The sequence below is a fragment of the Phaethon lepturus genome, unplaced genomic scaffold (assembly GCF_000687285.1).
Source record: "Phaethon lepturus isolate BGI_N335 unplaced genomic scaffold, ASM68728v1 scaffold20435, whole genome shotgun sequence".
In the NCBI taxonomy this organism is placed as follows: Eukaryota; Metazoa; Chordata; class Aves; order Phaethontiformes; family Phaethontidae; genus Phaethon; species Phaethon lepturus.
The window spans coordinates 16,535-39,631 of record NW_010540116.1 but is presented as its reverse complement, the minus strand read 5'-3'; the positions used below and the strand labels follow the sequence as shown (position 1 = coordinate 39,631).

At 36.1% G+C, this 23,097-nt stretch overlaps 1 protein-coding gene across 1 annotated transcript in view; it reads left to right on the top strand.

Moving 5' to 3' along the window:
- The window catches only part of TOPAZ1 (testis and ovary specific PAZ domain containing 1), a 40,830-nt gene that overhangs the window by 6,714 nt on the left and 11,019 nt on the right, over positions 1–23,097 (top strand). The window contains exons 3-11 of the mRNA XM_010287355.1: positions 2,960–3,027; positions 5,401–5,531; positions 14,181–14,318; positions 18,007–18,070; positions 19,068–19,219; positions 19,431–19,523; positions 19,775–19,890; positions 21,417–21,483; positions 22,507–22,681. Coding sequence (XP_010285657.1) covers positions 2,960–3,027; positions 5,401–5,531; positions 14,181–14,318; positions 18,007–18,070; positions 19,068–19,219; positions 19,431–19,523; positions 19,775–19,890; positions 21,417–21,483; positions 22,507–22,681 — 1,004 coding nt within the window. The remainder of the gene's footprint in view (positions 1–2,959; positions 3,028–5,400; positions 5,532–14,180; positions 14,319–18,006; positions 18,071–19,067; positions 19,220–19,430; positions 19,524–19,774; positions 19,891–21,416; positions 21,484–22,506; positions 22,682–23,097) is intronic.

Genomic DNA, 23,097 nt, shown 5'->3' with positions numbered 1-23,097 from the left:
TAACTTGTAGAAATAGTCGTTTATGTGCATGTTTTGTTTAACATTTGGTTAATGTTAGCCATTACACTCTAGTTGAATGTAATCGAGGTGATTTTAGGTAGAAGAGCAATGCAGGCACTTAATGGCTGCACATGGTGGTTGTTGCTGAATGTTTGCTATAACTGTATTAATAGCTAGCTTTTGTAATGATTTCCCTTCAGATTAATATGAGCAGACAGATGTCGATAGAAAGAATATGGATCTTTGCTAAAACTGTTTTAGTGCATATATGCATGGGGCTGGACTTCAGTACATTACTTCTTCTGTACTGTTATTTTAGTCTGGCATTGGTACAGAGCAGTAAGAACTGTATTTCTGCTAGCAGCAAGTTATTCTCAAAGAATAGCTGCGTTGTTAAAAAGCTTTTTAACATGCGTGGAGTGTTAGAAGTTTAATAGCATTTAAATTGTAGTTGTAAAGGAAATAATTGGTGCCTTAATTTGTAGTGTTCTTCCAACTTGAGATCTAGCAGCTTGTCAAAATGACAGTTGCTATAATGAAGTAATACTTCTTATTCAAGTTTTGTTGTGAAACCAAACACCAAAACTGTATGAAGGATGTACCAGGTTGATTCAGTAACTGACAAGTGTTCAGTGGCAACTATTAGCCACTGTGGATGTGTAGCTATTAGTGTGGATCCATTTTGTTCGTGCTTTGAATTTAAACACCTAGACACATTTAGCCAATGACACTTTATCTTTGACTGTGACCTTAAAAGCCAGAGGGGTATTTTGAGTTACGAAAATTCAAGGATAATAATTTTGGCTTCCAAATTTCAGATAATGAGAGCACGTATCCTTCAAAAGTAGAACATACTGGTCACAACAGTGATTGAGGTCCAAAATTCAAATAAGGCTTGTTTCTTTTTTTTTTTTTAAGGCAAACTATCAAAGCACCCAACAACCAAAGAGGCACCTGACATTGCTATGCATCTCCAACTTAAAGTTTCATAGCTACTGTAATTGTTCTTGCGCATGAGCCCAGAATTGATGTCTCTGAACAAATAGGTTTAAGTAGGAGAAGTAGGTCCTGCCTCTTAATCCAGAAAGATTCAGAAAAGGCTCTGTGTGTGTATGTCCTGAATGGTCTGATTCAGTTAGTGTACTCTGACCTTTAGGATAAGTAGGACTGGTTCTCCCTCTGCATTTTAAGAAGGGAAAGGCAAGTGCTGGTCACTTCCAGGTACTAGTTGCCAGTCATTAGGAAAGGATTCTGGACCTGCAGCCTGAATGGGGCAGTGAACTCAGTTTTCATGTATCCTTCTGTTTGCCATTTTCTGTTGCCTACCCCTAAGTGACTCCCAACAGTGCAGGTTTTTGAATTGGTCATCTGAAGTATTTCTTTCCTCTCATGTAGGGAATCTAGTCACTTAACTCTAAGCGACATCCAGTATGTCTTTTCATCCCAACAGAACTAGTAGGTTCAGTGGATACCTTTGAAAGTGCATCAGCAGCCATTCTTGCTCTTAGGAGACTTCTGCATTTTATGGTTTTCCTTTTGAATAAAAAGCCTAAACTTTAATACATTTTTCAGATGCAAAATAGCAAAATGAACACTGTGGTTTGTGTAACTTGTGCTGTAAAGAAAGATTTGTTTAAACTTAATCAGCAGCAGCATGTAAGAGCATCCCACATTCTGACATGGTCTAGTCTGTCTCCATTTCTAGATCTCTAAAATGTGTTGACTACTTCTGGTTCTGTCAGCCCGCCTAGATTTGTCAGGCTGGTGAGCAGATGCCAAGTACTGTAAAAAATGTAGTTTCCTGTATGTGTTTTAGGCACCTTCTTTACAAGAACTTAAAAAGTGCTTCTGTAACTATTTCACACTACACAATTAGCAGAATCTGATAAAGATTTGGAAGTGGCTTTTGACCTGAACATGAAGATTTCAGTCTCTTGATGCTGTAAAATATTTTCAGTTTTAAGCAATGTTTATGAAGATGACAGTTTTCTGGAACTGTCTGCACTGCAGTTTTACAGAACAGAAAGTCAATTGTTGTAGGCAAAATCACTCAAACTTTGCATTTCACATAAAATGTGGGGGAGAGAGGAAATAAACTGTCGTGGCTCAACTGCCAAAACCAGCACATAAGGCTACGGAGAGCCTGCCTCTAATAAAAATCCATCCCCCTCATTTCTGCAAACTTGCTGTAACTTAAACTCTGCTTCTTAATGTAATTATCTCGTGTATATACATAGATACCTGTGCCCGAATGTTTGTGTAGTTCCAAGTTACACATGCTGGGGAACTTTTTCATTTCCACGAGGTTGTTGCAAATTTTCAGTGTTCCATTTTACTAGGCAGCTTGCTGTCATACTTGGTGTCATTCACCAGGTACAAGCTTCCAAAATCTGTGATGATGACATTGTTGTTTTATATATTCTAGATATAATATTTTAATAGGTATTTTTTACGTTCTGAGCTTTTCTAAGTAAAATTTCTTTTTTTCTCCCAACTTATCTTTAAAATAGGTGAAGTAAGTATCTTTCTGTGAATAAATGTTTTTGTTACTCTCTTTGAGATTCATTGTTATGCAAATTGTCGGGAATATAAAATTACTATAAATCACATTTTGTAGAAACTGATGAATTGGCTCATTAGCACAGTATTTCCATAATTTGCAATACAGAGATTTTCCTTTTCGGTATTTTAGGCAAAGGTGAAATGAGGTAATGAGCTTTTACTGGCAAATTTTCTGATTTGAAATGTCTCAGTTTTACTTAACGTGTTTAGATGTATATCTACAGGATGGACATCAGGCAACCAAAAGAGAGAGTTAGGAAGAGTCTTACAACAGTGTGTTGTATGTAAGGATTCTGCCAATAGCTAAAAGTATTACGGAGAACTTTGTATAACTGGTTAGATTGATGCTGCTTTTCTGCAAGATGGAAATCTTAAATACACTTTTTGTTCAAAACAGACACGTTACCATACAAGAATCTGGAATGTCAAATGACACTGAAAATTCCTGTGATTGGGTGCTAAAAGGTAAGAGTCTTTGGAGATTGAATGTGCAATCAAGAGAAGGAAGTAGCCACTTTTCCACGTAAAATGAGAACTGTGAGTTCAGTAATATCTTTTTATTGCAACAGTGATTTGTTTCCTAATGCATATAAAATGGATGTCTTTTGAAATGGTACAAACCTGAGCCTTACAGGGAACATCTCCATCTCTGTAGTACTTGTCTGTTGGTAGTACTGGGGTTGGGTTTTTTTGGTTTTGGTTGTGGGTTTTTTTGACATCTCCCTTATGGGCAAGGGATTCTGTTAGTTGATGAGGTGATAGTAAGACACTGAGTACTGCGATACTGCTTTGGAGTCTGATTTATAATCTCACTTGGTTGTTCTCTTGTGTTCATCAGCAGACAGAATTTTATAATAGTTTTTTTTTCCAGGGTGTACTTTTGGTTTTTGCAGATTCTGTGCCCATTCCTCTGACAAACTGTTCTATTTTTGAAGGATGCTTATTTTTTAGAGAAGGATACTTCTGACTTAATGATTTCTTCTTCCAATTTTAAGCAGAACAGTCCAACTAGGCAGCATCTGAATGTGACTTGTTTTGTTTTCTACAGCTTGCATACAGACCTACTATACAAGGTATGTCTGATGTGGAAGTTTCTCTTAGATAGGTTGGAGGAACAGGATTTTGACTTTGAGCAGAAGCCCATTAGTCACACACTGGAGAAGGCACAGAGTGCCAAGACTGGTTTTGAAGGTTCTCAGTGTTTCCCTTTCTGGTCTCAGTTTGTCAGCTTGCTGTTAATCTGGCACTCCACCATTATGTGTTGATTTTACTGCAGGCTTGAAAAGTGTCTATGGCAGTACTTCTTCTGCTGTTCTTTCATATTAATGTGTTATGTTCACGTAGAAAGAGTGAGTAGTTTGGGCAGATAGTCGCCTGGAGAAAAAGGAGTGAATAGTGACTATTTGGGGGAGAGAAAGTTTCAGGCTTGAGTGATCAGAAAGGAAAATAAAAGGTAATGAGGGTTTAAGAGCTCAGACACCAAGAAATAGACACAAGTTCCCTGAAGAGGAGTTAGGGAGGACGTACACAGTTAGGCCTCTGGTATATAAAAAGCCAGAGTGGCCTGTGCCATGGCATCTGCAGTACGAGGTGATTGAAACCAAACCTGGGAGCAAGTGCTGTACTATTTAGTAACTTCTGTATTTTCTTAGACTGTTTTTTACTTCATGCTCTAACAAAGTTTGAGGCTAAAAGTCTTTGGGTCTTTTTGTGGTACTTAAAATAAAGAAAAAGGTTTAAGTAGGTCCTTCTTCCCAGATCTGAGAAACTTAGGATCACATCGCACTCTTAGATTAATATGCACATGGTAACTTATGTTTGATGTATGACTTTTTAAAAAGACCTATACAGAAAAAAAAAAAGGGTGTCTGGTTTTGGTAATTACTGACAATTTAGGTATTTATTTAGAAATATGTATTATTGCTTTGGTGTCTTGTGTTATGTAGCGAGGGCATTGTTGCTTGTCTCAGTGGCTTCACAGTCTAAGCAGGGCAACAAATACTACGGTTAAGGTATTCTGGATGACATCAATACTCTTCATCTTTCAAGTGGTAATCTTATATACATTGTCTTCACGGAGATGTGTCGTGTACTGGTGATCATACAGAGACCAGCAACTATAAGATAAAAGCCTTTCCTATAATTATCTGATTCTTTCTTCCTGTATGTGGACAACGCAGTGCAGTTGAAATTCAGTCATGTGATCCAATGAAATAGTGAATTTCTTTTCTATGCAGAGCTCTTCTATTGTACATGAACAGTTGCTTCAGAAAGCTGCAGTCAGGTGTTCTGTTCATTTCCTGTGGCATCTGCAAAAGGTGCTGAAATTTCCTGACACTGAATTCTCAGTGACTTCAATGTATTATGGGAACTTGGAGTTTCTCGGAGCTATTTATAATGAGTTCAGTGTTGTATCATGTCATTACTATTAACTTATACCCTTCTCCAGCAAAGACTACATCTTTATTTGCTTTATATAATTTTATAGCAAATTACCATAGATATCTTTGGCTGTGTTTTAGTAACAAAGCTTAACTGAATTTATTTCCAAAATATTTAATTCAATATTATGTAAATAAACCTGTTGTACTGTTCTACAGGGACCTTTAGAGAACATGCAGCTTGGATAGAATTTTAATTGCAGATTTTATTTAATATTTATTTGAAAAGGTTTGTGCTTCACAGGTGAAATAATTTTACATGTAAATTTCACATTTAGGAAGTCCTAGGAGTTCTTAAATGTCATTGGTATTAAGGCTTTATAATATTTAGGAAATAAAAGCTTTATTGTCTTGTAGCATGGGAAATGCATAAAGTAACGTGTTTATACATTTTCAGCTAAATATGTTAAACCCTACAACTACTCCAGAGCAAGCAGTCCTTTTAGTGGTGTTACTGAGGACTTTCTTGAAGATGGGCAACTGAGAGAACTAGATGAACTGTTAAAGAGTTTTGATGTGGATGAAAAGGTACTGAGAAATCATGCTTTCTGTCACTAGTTTAAGAAATTATAGTCCATGTAATTAGATAATTTAAATTACTAATGTTGTTTTATCAACAAAATGTTTAATTTCCTGTAATAAAAAGAATATTAGCATTTCATAGATTACTGTGCTATTGACAATGTAAGTTTTGCTTGACAGAATGTCATCGTTTAGTCCCAGCTACCAACTAAGCACCATGCAGCCACTCGCTCATCCCTCCCCAGTGGGATGGGGGAGAGAATCGGAAGGGTAAAAGTGAGAAAACTCATGGATTGAGATAACGACAGTTTAACAGGCAAAGCAAAAGCCGCGCACACAAGCAAAGCAAAACAAGGAATCCATTCCCCACTCCCCATGGGCAGGCAGGTGTTCATCCATCCCCAGGAAAGCAGGACTCCATCACGTGTAATGGTTTCTTGGCAAGACAAATGCCATCACTCCAAATGTCCCCCCCTTCCTCCTTCTTCCCCAGCTTTATGTACTGGGCATGATGTTGTATGGTATGGAATAGCCCTTTGGCCAGCCAGGGTCAGCTGTCCTGGCTGTGCCCCCTCCCAGCTTCCCATGCACCCCCCCACCCTCTCGCCAGCAGGCCAGGATGAGAAGCTGAACAGTGCTTGACTGCTTAGCAACAACTGAAAACATCAGTATGTTAGCAACATTATTTTCATCCCAAATCCAAAACATAGACTCATACTAGCTTCTATGAAGAAAATTAACTCTATCCCAACTGAAACCAGGACACAGAATTTGGTGGGTTTTTTTACCTGGTCACTAATATTTCATCTTAAGATTTGAAATGAAACAAGACACTGTTGCATCAGTTGTTACAGTAATTCTGTATTACTGTTCCACTGAACACCTAAGAGTACAGCTGTGCATGTGTGAAATTTTTACATAACACGCCTGTTTTTAAAAGTTGGTGTTAAATGCTTCTCACCACACAGTCTCAGAAGGATGGGATGGTGATGGAAAGCTGGGGAGCTGCACAGCCATCATGCATCCAAGGAGGATCATTCTGTGGCTCATTACTTAGGCAGAAGGACCATTATATTAACATACTGACTTCCTGACAGTTCTGAGGGAACTTTAAGCCATTTTCATGCTCACTGACTTCATCTGACCTTTTTACTCTCTCTGTCATCCTTCCTCTAGATAGTAAGTCTAGGTTTTTTAAGACTTGCTGAAGTTTTATACTATTTACTTCTTTGATAATGGATTGGAATTTACATCTCTCTGCCACTCAGACATAGCTGCTGATAGCATTTACTGTTTTCCACTACTTCAAGAGTGGATAATGGTTTTAACTGGATAAGTTAAACTGTAAAATTCATGTGGCTAAAAGCTGGTAAGTAATTGATAAGGTAATCAAACAGTAGGGAATCAGTTTCCCTGGCAAAATCATTGTTTAAAAGCAGAATAGAAACATTTCCTTCAGCAAATGGAATTGGGGCTGCTAACATCCGATTCACAAAGTGAACAGCACCATCTTGTTCCCTGACCTCTTAGAGAGGGTAAGAGGATCTGTCCAATAGTGTAGGTTACTGGAGGTGTAGTACTTGTTGCAATATTGCAAGGTCAGTCATAGCTGGGCTACTTTGTAGTGTTGTGGCTTTATAAAATCTGTGTCCTAATGTTTGTTTCTCTGTGCCGTGTTGGACAACAGTAAATATGTACAACTGATCTCACCCAAACCTCAAACTTAACCAAAGTGAAGCCACCAAATACATACCAATCGTATTCCTGTAAGTGGATGGAAAACTAGCTCTGCAGACCTGGGGAGGGAGTGGATTGGCAGAACACTTGTTGCAAGTATTCTACTGTTTGGGGTGATTTTGGGGATTTGGTTTTTTTGATGGCTTTTCCAACTAATAAGGCTGTGAGAAGGACAAAAATTAACCATGGAGAAAACCCTAAATATTTTGGGGAACTGGTAAAATGAAGTTTAGAAATCCAATGAGAGCATATCTATTTGGCTATCATAAATTTATGATATAATGTTGTCATGGTTTAGCCCCAGCTGGCAACTAAACACCACGCAGCCGCTCACTCACTCCCCCTCCCTCAGTGGGACGGGGGAGAGAATTAGAAAAAAAACCTCGTGGGTTGAGATAAACACAGTTTAATAGGACAGAAGGAGAAAAGGAAACAACACTGATAATACCAACAAAGGAATGTACAAGAACAAGTGATGCCCAATACAGCAATTGCTCACCACCCAGCTATCGACAGCCCATTCCCAAGCAGCGATTTCCACCCCCCGGCTAACTCCAGTTTATGTACTGGGCATGACGTCGTATGGTATGGAATATCTCTTTGGCCAGCCTGGGTGAGCTGTCCTGGCTGTGTCCCCTCCCAGCTTCCCAGGCAACCCCAGCCTTCTTGCTGGTGGGCCAGCACGAGAAGCTGGACTGTCCTTGACTGCTCAGCAACAACCCAAAACATCAACACCTTATCAACAGTTTCTCATCCCAAATCCAAAACATAGTCTCACATTAGCTTCTGTGAAGAAAACCAGCTCTATCGTGGCTGAAACCAGGACAAATGTGAAGTTCAAGTTAATTCATGAATAATGGACAAAACAAAGCCAGGATTCCATGACTTTGTTCTATATCGGTCCTTTCAGAGTCTCACCCCCAAATATGTTAGGTGCTGTCTTTTTTCTCTGATCTTTGGGGGTTTTTTGCCTATACACCATGGTGCACAGCTGAGCAAAAGCCTTAGATTTCTCCTTAATACTGCTTGAAATTTTCATTAAACATGATGGAATGTCTTTTGTGGGTTTCTACACGTCTGTCAGGTGCAGTTAAAATTGGGCAGTGGGCCTAAAAATTGCTGGGATTATAAGTGGGAGCAAAGAGAAGTGATGGTAATCCTGTCATGTTTTTTCCAACTAAAAATTACTATTTTAAAGATCACAGAGTATAATGGCAGTGTATTCATTTAAAAAGATGGTGTAAGAGTAACACTACAGTCCAAATTACAGTTTTTTACAGTCAAGAGTATATTACCACACCTTGCAACAATCACTAACAGTTTTAAGTCTGTAGTGTAAAGCGTAACAGGCTTAATAGTGCATTGCTGCATCTGAAAGTACATTTTAAATATCTTCACAGTTCAGATTTGCAGATGGAGTGCCTGGTGTTAAACAAGAAAAAAAGGGTGAAGCTGAAAAAAGGTATATATACTGTGTCCTTCATGTAACCTGTGATGTTTGCCAGTTACTGTACAAATGAAATGTAATGTTTTTATCAAAATACTATCAGAATTTTAATTCTTTTTTTTATGTTATTGTGACTATGTGATTAAGAAAATATGTGAAATAATATAATTTCACTGTGCAAAGTACAAGACAAGTATAGTCATAGCTTGACAGGACAATAGAGGTTACTTTGTCCTCTGGCTGGTGATGAAATATATCCACTTTATGCAGTGTCTCACCTTGGCATCTCAATGTGAGTGTAGCATAAGATACATTTCCAGCCACAACAACACTTACAGAAAAAAGAAAGAAAGAAAAAAAAAAAAACCAACTTTCTTTTCTGCCTTTTGGGACTTTCTAAATTGAAAGATCTCATTCAAATTCAGGCTGACATATTTGAGCAGCAGTAGAAAAAGGCACTTAAAAATATGGCATGTGGAGTTAAGTATGTGCTTTACTGTTCTAGCTTCAAGCTGTGCTTAGTGTTTATTGTATATACGACTTAAAGTTTCAGACTAAGAAACTTCCATTCAACATCAGCCGAAAAATGAAGCAGAATAAGACTTTGCAGAAAAAGTATACTTAACTGATGGAATACTTAAGTAGTTAGAAGAGAAATAACAGATATTTCAGAGTCATTTTCACAATAATTGAGAAACCTTAGCTGGCATAGAGGAGGGTTTTGCTTTTTTCCGGCACCGTTCACATTTCTGTGACAGACTTGAAGTGTTCCAGAAGTCCATTAAATGGAGAATATTGCATCTTTTCATTAATCAGCTAGAGAGCTCCAAGCTCCTCCTCCTAGTAAAATACCCATTTAAATTTACCTTAGTAGCATAAATAGTACTTTAAGCTGTAGAATAAGTAGATTATGATGGATAAAATATGTTTGTGGAAGTGATACTACATTACTTCACTTAGTTGAAATGCAGCACGCTCTGCAGTTTGAGAAGAGGAATTTATTCCTTCATTTGGAGTCAAACTATTTTCTCTAGTTTTACTCAAAAATGTTACCATTGCAAAGTTTCCTCTAGAAGAAAACATAGTCACTGCTCTTATTTAGCAAACTCTGCTTCTAGTGATGCTGTTACTTAAAAAAATAAATTGATTGTAGAGTGATATAGTTTACAGTTCCTGGCAAAATCTCAAAGAGCTGAGATGATCCTGAAGGTAAGCTGCTATGAAAATCCTGTTGTGTCAGATCTAAGGCTGGCATCGCAAGGAAGCATTAAAAAAATTTTACATGGTAACTTGAAAATTCAGAGTAACTAGATCTGCAGATTTTTTTCATCTGGAGACCTACACAGTACATTGACTAGAATAAAAATAAAGGTTGATATTGAAGAATTTGCATTTATTAGGTACAGTTTATTCTTCTCTGCCATAGCATTATCTCAAACTGCATTAAAAACAGCCTGCAGTTTAGGAAAGGTTTTAGCCAGCATTTATCCTGGCTATGAGGAGTATTAAATAGCTAGAATATGCCTCTCATAGGAGATAGCAAGTCTGTTTCTGTCTCCAAACAGCAAGCAGGCTGAAATGTCCTTTGTACTGAACCTAGATTCTTAACTGAAAGGGGGAGGGGAGGAAGATCTCCTGAACAGGCATTATTTTTTTCTGTGGCTTTATGAATAAGAAAAAGATCACCAAGTATTTTGCTTGCAATATTTGCAGCTTATTTTGGAAAATATCACATTTCAGTAGTTTAATTATCTGGAATGTGTATATTTGGGTATAGTTAAAGGCAGAACAGTCTTTAATTGGAGTTCTCCTTGAAATCACCTAAATCTTTTGCTGAGTAGTGTCAGTTGTTAGGAAGGAAAACAGTTGGCTCTTCAAATGTAATTTGAAAAGCTTTGTGGGTGGATTACTTCTTTGGCAGATATTACGTAACGGGCTATTGAACTCTGCCTCTTCAGAAGTGACAGAAATCATTTGTCTTCCTGTCAGCATAGTGAAAAATAAATAGAAGTGGTTCAGAGGTGCCTTTTCTACTTATTTATTGAGTTTCATATAGTTACACTTTAGGACAGAATAATCTCAGCTAAAATCATAATCAGATTGGATGAGGCGATGAGAGTAATGAAAGTAAAGTTGTCGGGACTGCTAGGTATTTAAACTTACAGCAATGTTTTTAAGTGTTATGTAAATTGTTGAAGAAATTCTCCTTTTATACACTTAATCCCCCTTTTTAGGTGTTCAGTATATTGGAGAAGCACCTGTTTAATTTGGTTAAACAAATTTTTGTTTTTTAATACTTATAGTGACTGTAAATACAAAGATCTTGTGAACTGTGAATTGCTGTCATCCGAATTTCCATTGCATGCCCCGAAAGCAAATGTCCTCAGTGAAGCTACAGTGATGAAACCCCAGACAAATGGTATTGTATGCTGTATTGGTGAATCCTCCAGAATTTATTTTTACATGTGTTTTATTTACCTATGAAATGTTAAGGAATTCCTTCAATTCCTGACGGCATTGGCTGGAATTCATTTTGGTTTGCACACATAGAAGCAAAAATGCAAGCTCTCGTATTTAGTGAGGCTTGTTGTGTTGGGTTTTTTAGCAGAATCCTATTTAGTAGGGTAAAGTAGCAATCATTCTATCTTAGCATTTATGGTTCTCAGATACTTCAATGGTACAGCAATGTCTCCATTCTTAGTATTTTGACATGTTGTGTTTGAGCCATGTTATTGGCAAATAACGTGTTTTTCTTTATTTATGGTCAGAGAATGTGACTACAGATTTTCTTAGTTGTTTGTTATCTGTCAGCAAAACTTGGCTAAGGGATTTGCCGACCTTGCCAAAGGTCAGAACTTCGTTGTTTATGCCAATTCAAATGTTTGTGAGACATTCACTAGACTGGATCAAGGAAATTATCTAGATTGAATAAGCAGCACTTCATTTTGACCTGATACCTTAGGTCCCAGGTGTGAAATGTATCTCGTAAGTGTGTCTGCTGCCAGAGAAATCATAATGTGATGGAACTGTAGTCAAAGTTCTCTTCTCTTTTTCTCTGCACATAACAACTCTGACATTTAGCCTTACATAAATGCATAGTTTTATTTGGCATACAAGATAGAGAAAAACAGGAATTGATTACTTACAGATAGATATTTCATTCTGTTTCTTTGCAACAGCTGTTTTGGGAATTAATGTTTTTAGAATTGTTGGTTAATATGGGTGTTTATAAACGTGGACTTCCTGAATTGAGGTCAGTGGTAGAGGTTCTTGCTTAGTTTCAAATTATACTGCCAGCTGAGCTTATAGAATGATTTTATCTTTGTGTCATGTAACAGTATTTTCAGGAAGTGCAAGAAACATACATGCTATAAAAAGCGGCTCTGAAATATGTCTCTAGACTACAGTAGTTTGAAATTGCTCATGTCTTTGGCCTTAAAAGTGTATACACCTTTTGACTTCCTTCTTAAAATCGCTTGAAATAGTTGCCAAAGCAAGAGTTTCTGTGCTAGGAGTAGGCAAAACAGCCTTTTTTTTTTCCCCAGAACTGTGCAGGCAGGATTGGCTATTTCACCTAAGTGCCTGCTCCCCTACAAATTTGACATACAGTCAGCAGGGAGAGTACAAACTATTGAAAAGACGTGGTCAGAAACTCTATGCTGTTGAGACAGCAAGAATCTGGAGGAAAAACTTCCAAGCTCAAGTTTCCAGTGGCATTTTTCTGCAGCTAGTGTTTGACTGTTCTCTCAGTCTTTCTCCTATCACTAAATTTATCCAATCCTGAATTCACCAAATTGCCCACCATCACTGCACGAAATTATGCAGCTGTGTCAGTACATAAAATTTAGATATTTAATTGTTATACATTATATTTCTCCTTCCTATCCTGTGATAGTCCTGTCTGTCTAGAAAGACATGCAGATTAAGAACCGTGTACCTACTGCAAGTCCCTATTAGAACATGCGTCATTATTGGATGCTCTTTAATAACTATAGTTTGTCAGAAAGGGCTAAGCAACCTGCCTTTTGAATACACAGTTCTTTCAAGGGGCCAGATGGGAACCTAGAAAGCAAGGCACTCAAAAGCTCTTATACCTCTTTAGATATGGAGTTGAAAATTTGAACTTTTATCTTCCATTAATATTATTCATTTTTCAGGGAAAGAAATATGTTAATAATAATTAAAGTTCTAAAACCAAGTTCCATGGTTAAGAAACCAGTAACTTACATTGGGTTTAAGCTTGATATTGCACTGCTTAGAGCATGAAAGGTTTTATTTCAATTCTGGAAAAATAGTTTCAATTTATGGCTAGTGATGTGGGAATGCAAAAATTACTGATAAAGTGTGTGTGTGTTTTTCCTTTTCTGGATATTTTTATTCTATTTCTTTTCTTATCTCCATAAATTAGAAACCTCGGATAAAGTGGTGAAGTTTTAAAATGTGCTTACTCTTGAAGCTTGTGTAAATTCTCAGTTTTAGGATAATTAAGACAACTGTAACTTAAATTACTGGCTTTAGATTGTATTAATCAAATTTTCATTAATATTTGCTGTGACTTGAAGGAACTATAAATATAAAGGAAAATAAGATAAATGCGAGTGGTTTCAGTATGGTTCATTTTATTACACGATCCATTTATCGCCCTCATCCTAATTTTTAGAATACAGATTTTCAGGAAAAAGTCCTGTGCTGCCATTGCAGAATTACGGAGATTTTCAGCCATGGAAGATGGAAAAAAATGCACTTGTAAGTTGTTAAATCCTTAATGATTTCTGATCCTTTGGCACTAACTTTTTGTTATGGATATTCAGACAATTCTCCATATATCTAGTCAGAAATTATGAATCTATGTATGTTTATGTTTCTACTCCTCTAAAGATGTTATCACTGAGTAGATACAATTTCTGAGAACAAAATCAATGTTGAGGGGACAGCTATTCACAGTGGAGCTTTGTTGATTTCTGTTTCCAGCTTAAGCAAAATCAAATAATGCTTTTTGCTTTATTGTTTTTGTAGAACTGAAAAGCAGACCAGGTTTCACATGTTTTAGGCAGACTCCATTATCCATTATGCTGGGCACTGGAAAAGGGTAAAGGAAATTGATGCCCCAGAATTCTCAGATATTATCCAGACCCATGCAGGAGTTTGTCACCTTTCTTCCTCCTCTCTACTCCTTGTCCATCTCATTTAGCACTTCTTACATTCTCTCTGTGGTCTTCAAGACAGTTTTTTGTTGTGTTAGACATGACAAGGGATTGATCTTGGATCAGTCTTGGTCTTTCTTGATCTTGGAAATGCTGCAAATGGAGTATAGAGATGAGGGTTTTTTCAAAGGTTTAATTGTAGATCACGTATTTATAGCTTTTATAATTTGTAGATATTTTTAAATTCTCAAAACAATAAGCATGTTTGCTTTCAAAAATATTATCTGTTACTGTTTCTCTGCTTGCTTTAATTTTATTTTATTTTAGGCTTCTCATTCAGTCCCGCGGATCCTTGAGATGATTGAATTGCCCCGTAAATATTGCAGATTTTATTTCATGACTCTGCGTGGGTGTGAAAGAGCAAAATGTTGGTTTTGGCACGTTCCTGAACAAGGGGATGAAAAGGTAATGAGATTTATTGAAGAAAGGAACAGATTGTAAGTGTGAACACTTTTTAAATGCAAAATGACATTTCCTTTGTTCATTTATATATGGAAAAAGAGTAAATTTCAGAGATTGATGGATCAAAAAAATGTTCAGAAATTCTTTCTCTCAAGATCTTTTAAAGTTCTTTTTTTAAAAAAAGTGGTAGACTTTTGAACTAGTAGACTTTTGCTGGTGTCTGTTCTCTTAAAAAGAGCAAGAATTAGGCTGTACGAATACAGAGTAGTAGAATGGGGAGATTCTAAGACATTTCTATCCCAAGCATCAGAGACCTGTAAGCAAACCCAGATTTTCTATGCTTAAAGTCAACAGCCATCTAGGGTATATTACTTTCTGCAAGTTTTCTGCAACAGGGTCATGTTTGTTTAAAGGTGCTGTAATCTCCTTAAACAGAGCCACAATTCTCATAATATTTGCAAGAAAAATACTTTTCCAGTGGTCGGCAAAGTAGGTGTGTTTTCAAACCAAACAAAGAAATTACAAGTCTGTAATACTTCCAAGAACTGTGCAAGGCAAGCTAATTGTGCTGTTGTGTAACAAGATTTTGGAATTGGCTGTATGAAACCAAGACTTAGGTGGTTCTTTAAGTCACTTGGAAGCAAATAAAAACAGTAAAACGACTAAACAAAGACAAATGCCTAAACTTGTCCTCATCAGGTCTACAAGATTTATTTCTTATCTGCCATGTTACTGGTATGGGTACAATTTTATCATGGATGTCAATAAGAAAGAAATTACAGAATCAAAGTGTAAAAAATAACTTGTGGTGAACCTGTTAGACATAAATATTAAAAAAAGTATTAAAAATCCATTACATTTGATTTTACTTGTGGTGCAGCACTCCAGCACATTTACTGTTTTGCCCACCAAACCTAGCCTAACTTTCCTGGTAGTCTCAAACTATACTTTGGGTTTTGTTTGTGTATTTACTTATTTTTTTTAGAACTGTCCATTTAAAAATAATAATAGGCCAAGCACCTCATGGTGGCACCAAAGTACATAAATGGAAGACAGGTAAAGCAGCAACAAAGTCATCTAGTCAAATATAGAGGAAATAAATCTTTTTAGGAATTGTTCTGCAAATTGGTAGTCCACTTGCTTAGTACTATGTTTTCAGTGATAAGCGTTACCAGAATTTTTGAAGAGAAGTAACTTTCCCCATAATGGATATTCCTTTCTTTTCATTAAGTAACTGGTTAATGCTTTAAGGCATAACTTACTAGGATTTAACACTCTTCACAGTTGTCGGTTGATCACACAACACAGCAGTGATTTAATTCATAAACATATCATGTTTTGAAAATCAGCATACTCTTGAGCTCGGAGAGTTCTGCAAGTTACCAGTTTTTATTTTATTTTAAAGATGCCTTTTTAATTTCAAACAGTGAAAACTCTTTTGTATTATCAAAGTAAACAAAACTATTAAGACTGTGTTTTAAGTACTACCCAAAGTATTTAAAGGGGACAGATCTTAACTATGTGTATCTTTAAAGGGGGCGGATCTTAACTATCTGATGGGAGGGTGGGTAAAGAAGATGAAGCCGCGCTCTTCTCAGTGGTGCCCAGTGAAAGGACAAGAGACAGTGGGCATAAACTGAAATTACAGGAAATTCAGTTTGGCTTGAATGACACTTCGGACTGCAGTGCAGCATAGGTAATAATTGCACAGTTAGATAAGTGGTTTGAAAGCATCTTTATGCAAACTGTATTTCTCTGATTTTATTTTATCTTTGTACATCTTGCTCATTAGCTTTTTTGGACTTGCATCCACTAAAGAAATGCTTAATTTTTGTAAGTTCTTACTGTCTTTTTCCTTGATCCTATGAACTTCTAACTGGAAACAAACAGGATATAAAATAGGAAGATTTCTGTCTTCATGAATGTCGTCTTGCAACTTCAGGGTCTGGGGTGTATGCTTGAAGGGGGGTGTGTTTTATTTTAATCTGGCTTCCTAAATAATGAGACTTAAAGTTGCACTGGCCTTTTATTACCATCTCTGCCTTTAAATAATTTGTGAACCTGTTGGTTACTTTCAGACACAGTTAATATGGAGCGTGTGTCTCAAAAGTGCCACAGGGTTCATAAACAGAATCTCTTGTAAAAACAATCCTGGTTTTGATCTCACTGAGCGAAGGGCTGCAGCATGAGGTTTTTCCCCCTTATTAAACATCAGAGTGCACACTGACTGGGAGATGCTGAAGGATTTCATAAATTCTCATGCTTGTTCTTCTGATTTAAGCACCTCTGTGTTACTGCAGTAGAGCTGTGTTTTACTGGACAGATGGTTGCTTGTATAAGTTACACAGCCATTGCTCCAGATGCAATCTTGGGGTTTTTTTGGGAGTCAGTCCAAAGAAGGAGGAAAACAATTCCAAAAGAAACCAAACTAATTTCATACTGTAAGCATGTGCTAAAGTTTGTTTTGGAAGTGCCCTCAGCCACCTGGGATTGTAGATTTGTATTAAATGAGTTAACCCATTGCCAAGTGACACTGCATGTATATTAACGATCAAAGATTCTACATGATTTTCTGAAAGGTGTATCTTAGACTATAGTTCAGCAGCATTATGACACTGTTTCAAAATAGAAACAATAAGCTCTGTTTATCTTTAACATACTTACATGTACAATTTTTGTGTCTTTGATTTGATGATCTGAACAGGTTAATAGTTTTAAAAAATGAAAGATGTCTTGACCACAAACCAGTATTTTCCTCATTTGCTATGTAACAAACTCCATGAGTGGATCCTGTCTAATTTTGAAGCTGCATGTAAAAATAAACCCAACTCAATTCTGTAGTAACATGACTACTAATTTAGGGCGTTTTCTGTCTCTTTGATTTTTCATTATTTCACAAAATAGTATTAAACATGACCCATTTACATTGTTGTGCAGAAAGACTGTAAATGTTCTAGAAGTGACAAAGGGTATCTGAAAGGGTGGGTGGATTTTTTCCTACCTTGGAATTCTGAGAATTAATCTCAGTAGTCTTTATTTCTTCATCTGCAGAGATGGAGCAAAATGTGTAAGTATCACAGAGCTGACAGCTTAAGATGTTAAGACAAGAATGTTCCAATATCAAATAACATATTAAAATATCTAGGTGTGGATAATTTTTTTTAATCAAGTGTGTCTGGGGTGAAATGCTTCATTAAATTGAGTTAGTTCTGAGCTTTTTCTTTTATGTCCTTATGAGTGACTTGTGAAGATCAGTGTTACTAACTTCATTTCTAGATAATTTTTTAACTTCTCGGTACATTCATGTAACTTTTGTTTATCATGTTTTCACTTTCACCTTTTTGCTGCCCTTTGTTTGTTCACAGTCTGACACACTTATGAATTTTGAAGTAACTGTATTTTCAAATTTTTTTTTTGTTTGCTATGAGTATATACACACACATGCATGTAGTTGTGGTCCCAGCAGCTCCTTTTGCAAACAACATTATTTTTCTATTTGATTTGCTGTCCTTTTGACGGCACCTTTTCCTACAGACCCACCTACTTTCTTATACCATTTGTCAGTATGTATGGGTTAAACAAAAGCAATGTAAAGCTCATTTCCTTCTAGAACTCATGTTTATGGGTAGTACTCTTGTTCAGCATAAACTGAGATAACATTTTACTACGGATTTTTTTCCGCTTTTTCTAGATTTGCATGGCAATACTTAGGACATACATTAGTATCAAAGAATCAAGCCTTCTAAAACGTGCAGGTATGATACAGTAGTAGCTTTTGATGTATCTTCGATACTTAGCTTATTTAAAGCAAATTAAATAGGCTGTCAGGAGAGAAATGGATGCCACTTCAACAGTGAATAAGAAGTTCTTATTTTGAAGGAATACATCCATTCCATGTGTTTTCATGATCCAGTTTCCCATTGTGGCTACGTATTTAGATACGCAGTTATCTTGGGAGGTTGTTACAAATCTTACTTCCACAGAAAATGAACTTAGCCTGAATAGAACTAGACTTGAGAGTAGAAATGAGTAACTGGGGCAGGGGAGAGGTTTAACAGAATGAAAATTTTGTTAAGGCACTTTTGGACACCCTGGCCAAACATCACAAATCCAAAAAATTTAGAATTAAGCTCTTAAAATGAAGTGCTGCTACAGCACCCAAACAGCTTTAGTTTAGTCCTTTCACATTACCATATATGTAAACAATTATGATTTTTAGGGACTGTAGTTGATTCAGATCCATCTGAGCTTTTGAGTCCAGTCAGAAAGGGCTAAATTTTACTCTATTACATTGTAATGCGGATAACACTGGGTACCAGCAGGATATAGTACATGTCTATCAAGGCTAGCGCTGGAACAGGTTGTAACACCATCCACCATGATAATGCTGCAGATCACTTCCTAGAGCTTCATGTCTGGAAAGGCCTTACTACCTTGGTGCACTTACCAAATCTAACCTGGTTTTGTGCATTTTTCTTGTGCTGCACCAAATGAGCTAAGATTTCTGCAGACCTACAGGGCTTATGGTGTTCAGCTCAATGACACGAGATATTTCAGAATAGTCAGTCTGGGTCTAGTAAGGTTAACACTGTATTCAGACTGGATCCTTTCACCCATTTTTCTCCATATCCCTGTCCCATAATATCCTGGATAATTAAGGTTGTTACACTGCATTTAAAATTTAAGGAAATAACTTGTTTAAATAGTTAGTATCAATTACCCCAAAGTTAATTAATTTAATTGCTTTTTCAGTCCAAATATTTGTGAAATATTACAGAGAAGTTACTCCTGGTGTGGATTTTGCTTCTCAAGTGCTGAACGATCTTCTCATTTCTTTGCTCAAGAATTGTTTGTTGCGGGAAGTATTTCAGATATTGAATGTAGCTGTACGAATCAATACACTGGTAGGTGGCCTTGTAATATTTTTTAAATCTTTGATCCATCGTTTCTTAGTTTTTTGAGTAGTGTGCCATTTGTAGGAACAAGTTTGTTTTTACTCTGGTACTCAAATCTTGGAGGGGGGGAAGAGCCATTCAAAAGTTCCCGTTATAAAAACTCTAAGCTTTCTAGTTGAACAGAGTTGTAAAACTGATTGTGCTTTTTTGTCTAAATTAGCCAGCTGCAGATGTTCTTCTGAAAGTTTTTGAGCATGTGGCCTCTTTGAATATAAGAGACGCTGTACCTACATTAATCAGTACCTTTTGTAAGGTATGAGTTTGATTGTACTACTGCTACTTGCTGGAATTTCTGAAATACCTTGCCTGTTTTAAAACTCAAACATATCGCTTAATATTTTTTAAAAGTTATATTGTGACTAGTGGATATTTATCCCTTATTTTTTGACTGAAATTCACTGTGAAGTGTTTTTCCAGCTGTTGTTTGCCACTTGCCTCTGGAAATACGTAAGTGAACACAACTTTTTGTATGCTTACTTTTCTTCCCTTTCTTTGATATTGCAGTTCATTAATGCTGGTATGTTCCTTGAGTCTGAACATTTTGACTACATTCTTAAGTTCCTTCACCAATTGCAAGTTTCCAGTCAGGAAATAAATATTGTTTTGAACATAAAATCCAGGTATGTCTTTAAGGAGCTATTTTATAATTGTATCTGTCTGGTTTCTTGTTCAGGTTAAATTTTTATAAATTTATGTTAAAACTTTTAAAAGGCAATTAGAAAATGCAAATTTAGTGTTTTGGATGAAAATACTATCATACCACACTTAGTTGTATTTGAAAGTGCTGTCAAGCTACTGTACTTCAAAGATCAAAGATTGTTAAGTCAAAACTTAAGATTCTGACTGTGATTATGATTAGTTTTTTCCATATTGATCATCATTGTACAATCTGTTTCCAGCTGTGCTACGTGTTTTATATAACTGTAGTCAAAGTAGAAACATTGTGGTTTAATATATCATTTATGCCTGCATAAGCAAACAGTACTTCTGCAGTTAACAACTCTTTTAGGCAATAAGAGGATTAGTTATAATACGAAGTAGTTTTCTAGTTTCGTGTACTGTGCAACTGCATAAACATTTGTGCCAACACAACTAGGGAGGAGGGTCATTTTTTAAGTACTGCTGGATTATGCTAGGCAAAATATGAAATCACAGCCCAAATCTGTTCCAAAATTGTTGACATCTCCCCATCACTTGCACAAGATTGTGATCCTTTTTTTTTTCTATCATCTGCATCATACACGCACACACAAGCTGAGAAACTTAAATTTGCGATTCATAAAGCAGCCTTTGATTCTTAGAGGAAACCAAATACGCAGCATCTACTGTGTGAAAACAAGCCATCACTGTTTCAAGTGAAGGCACTAGAAATTATTTGCTGCTTTTCATACTTTTCCCATAGAGTACCTTTCAGCCACAGATCTCTGTGTTCTACCAGTGCAACTTACACTCATATTGGAGGTAATTTTTATCACTTTTCAGATCAGGAATCTGATTCACAAAGGAATTAGCCCTTCCAGGTTGCCTCAGTATGTATGTGTTTTTGGGACAAACTGAGAAATATCATTTATCTATGAAGACTTGAGCAGCTGTGCTACTTCAGCTACCTGTGTTAGCTTGTTCATACTTAACGTTATGTATCTCTACATGATAGCATTGCACTGGATAGATGTGTCCATTGTTTCAGTGGTGGCATCAGAATAAAGTATTATGGTCCTGTGTATTTGAAACTGAATATCACTTTCATTCATGTAATTAACTTCTTTTAACCATTGTGTCAGAAATACATCTAATACAGTTCTGCATTTACTTACTAGAATCATACTTACTAGAATCACAGAATCATTAAGGTTGGAAAAGACCTTTAAGATGATCAAGTCCAACTGTCAACCCAACACCACCATGCCCACTAAAAGTCCTAAAAGATTAATGGATTGCAAGTCTTATTCACACCTTTTCAGCTACATTTCTAGTGAGACAAGGGAATATTTTCTGTGAAAATAGCTCTGCTCGATTATATTTGCTTAATACATGTACTGACTTCCTGTGGCATGATTGTAAATGTCTGTTTTCAATGTTCAGTGTGCATAGTTTAGTCCAATAGGATATGTTAAAACTAAGTATTAATATTTTTTTCTTATGGAAGGTTTCAGGAAAGACATTTTGAAAAGAACTGGCTTTTTGACTTCAACTTGGCAGTAGCTGAAATTCAGGTACAGTATGTGCATTCCTCAAGCCTGCTGGAATACTTAAACCTTGACTTCTTTTAAACCTAGAAGAAATAGTAGTTTCTACATAATTTAAAATTAGGAGGCTTTATTATTAAGTATATTGAGATTATGATAAAATATTTTTATGCAAAGCCATGTTTAGGAAAGACTAACATGCAGGGGAAAACTCTCCTTGGCTTTCTTGTGTTAATTTACATACTTGTCGTTTTTATCCTGTTTTTGCATCTAATTCAAAGATTTTCTAATTTTAAGCAATTATTTCCTATGCCTTACATTTGTTGTGCTTGTAATTGGTCATGGTACATCATTCCTCACCAAAAAATTATTTAATTTATTATTTAGCAGATAGCATTCATATCTAGTATAAAAAGGCACAATTGTAAAAGGCTCCAGTTGGCAACACTAAGCAGATATTTGAAAGAATAAGAAAATATTATTAAAAATTCTTTAATTGGACATGTGCGTCTTTCATATTCAAGGGAAGTTTACTTATTATGCACAATTATAATATAGTTCACATATTATCACACTTACTGCATAGATCCTGAGACCAAAATTTAAGAATGGAAGAACCAAAACTGATTTTTTTACACCTTTAACACCAAAGTCATCAAGTGATTTGGCAAGAAAAAGACTAATTCATAAAAAAAACCCACATCAATTTGGCACGCATCGTGCAGAAGAAGAAAAAAGATATTAAAATACTGGATAAATGCCAGTTCTTAAATAGGATGAATAAGTTATGAGCTTCCCCAATTGGGGTCATGACATAAATGGAAAAAGGATTTTAATTTCTTGAGGGACAAAAGTGATTAGCAGTCCATGCAAGTTAGGCAACATGTAACTGTGCCATATTGAATGTGGAGGTTCTTGGCAGTCGTGTTGCATCTGCATCTTTTTTCTGCTTTAAGTCTATCCCAGTTTTATCTCTTAAATTTCGATATATTTTCTGTTTGGTGTTCTGGAAGCAGGTTTGCTTATATTTATCCCTTGCCTTTTTTGCAGCATTGCAAGGAGAAAAGTGATTGGACCAAGCTGGGAGCTTTGTATGTTAATGCGAGAACTGGATGTGAACATTTTGATGATCTTCAGAAATTGTCTTCATGTATTGCTGAAACATTAACCAGAGATTCTGAGACAGACAGACCAAGAGTTCCTTTTTGTGATTTTGCTGATGCAGGTAAAATTAAGATGCAAGAAATGCTTTTTGTCTATCTCTATTTTTTGTAGAGTTTTTAAGAGGTAAAAATCAAAATGTGTACACTGTTTTCTGAATATTAGTTAATTTTATGTGTTACAATATTCAGAATTTCTTGAGGTGCAAATACAATCAGCTAAAATGCTCAATAGAAGCCATTTTCTAGTAGAAATAATATCTGCAGTGCTTACACTTGAAGTCAAGGAAAGTTCTGGAAAAAAAAAAAACAACCAAACATTTGAGCTTTGTGAAATCAAGAAGAGAAACCAAAGTTGGTGGTCTTTTTAATAATGTCCTGTTCTCAGGACAAACTCAAATGTATTTAAGGATTGTTATGTGAAGTGTCACTCTCTTAATAGCATAAATAAACTTTAGAGCTGTAAATACAGTTATATATA